This window comes from Tupaia chinensis, unplaced genomic scaffold (genome assembly GCF_000334495.1).
Source record: "Tupaia chinensis unplaced genomic scaffold, TupChi_1.0 Scaffold000112_1, whole genome shotgun sequence".
NCBI lineage: Eukaryota > Metazoa > Chordata > Mammalia > Scandentia > Tupaiidae > Tupaia > Tupaia belangeri.
Genome location: NW_006159576.1, coordinates 3,122,455 through 3,123,580, shown reverse-complemented (window position 1 = coordinate 3,123,580; position 1,126 = coordinate 3,122,455). Strand labels below are relative to the sequence as shown.

At 41.1% G+C, this 1,126-nt stretch overlaps 2 protein-coding genes across 4 annotated transcripts in view; both read left to right on the top strand.

The window, feature by feature from the left end:
* Window positions 1-371, top strand: part of LOC106734410 (derlin-2-like) — a 1,265-nt gene extending 894 nt beyond the window's left edge. Inside the window, exon 3 of the mRNA XM_014586058.2 lies at window positions 187-371. Within this exon, the coding sequence (XP_014441544.1) occupies window positions 187-259 (73 nt within the window). The 3' untranslated portion in view covers window positions 260-371. The remainder of the gene's footprint in view (window positions 1-186) is intronic.
* LAMC2 (laminin subunit gamma 2) overlaps window positions 1-1,126 on the top strand; it is a 96,311-nt gene that overhangs the window by 35,484 nt on the left and 59,701 nt on the right. The window lies entirely within an intron of this gene.

Genomic DNA, 1,126 nt, shown 5'->3' with positions numbered 1-1,126 from the left:
GCGCCCGGCGTGAGTTTAAGCCACTGGGTCCAGGACTTGAACTGCGGTTGGCTGCATGGGAGTTCAGCAACATAGCCATTACACTAACTGCTGGTCCCTTACAGCACACTTTCTGTGACAACTTCACAAGCCTAGAGGTCAGACAGAATGCTCTTCTACTGTGAGCAAGTCAAAGGAACTTTTAACCCAGGTATTGCAGTTAGACACACATATTTCTTTTTTTTGGAAGATGTATTCCCCAAACAGCCTGGTGGAATAAGAATTCTGAAAACACCATCTATTATGAAGGCTATTTTTGATACACCAGATGAGGATCCAAATTATAATCCACTGCCTGAAGAACGGCCAGGAGGCTTCGCTTGGAGTCAGGGCCAGCGCCTCAGAGGTTAATGCAGCAGTGCCGATATGAGACCCAGCTGGGAAGGACTCAGTGAAGTACCCACCAGGATTCTTTTATCCTTTGTTGCAAAAGCCTGGACACTTTTGACAGTGTGACAGATTTCAACTCCAGAAGCTCTTTATGAAATAGTACACTGGTTAATCCAGAAGATTTTTCCAGTAGTTTGCCAGTGGTTCCTCACTACCCTGGAACTGAAAGTGTGATCTCTTGGAGGCAAAAAAACTGGAGAAATAGATATCCGGCTGCCTCTAACAAGTACCTGAGTACTTGAATTCTGTGGTATAAGGCAGGGTTTTTTCCTCCTCTTTTTTTTTTTTTTTAATATATTTCAATTTATTTATTTGCATTCATTCACTGTACATCATTACAGCATACAAAATGAGATTTTCCATCCAGAGTACACTGTATATTGTCTCAATCAAGCACATCAACAAACATGCTATTGTTAGCAGATGATCTTCCATTTCTCCCCCCCCATCCTTGATTCCCTCTGCCATCTCCCACTCTCCTCCCACACTGTCTCTGGTGTCTATGTTTGCTTTCTATACTGTTTCCCCCGCACATTTTATTGAATTAACTAAAGACCTTAATTAATCTAAATATTTTCATAGCAAAAAAACAGCTGATATATACATTTTCATGAACACAAGTCTAACTTTAGGCATCCTATAAAGTAGCACCTAGCTGGGGCTATATATCATACTGCAGTCATCAAATAGATATTTT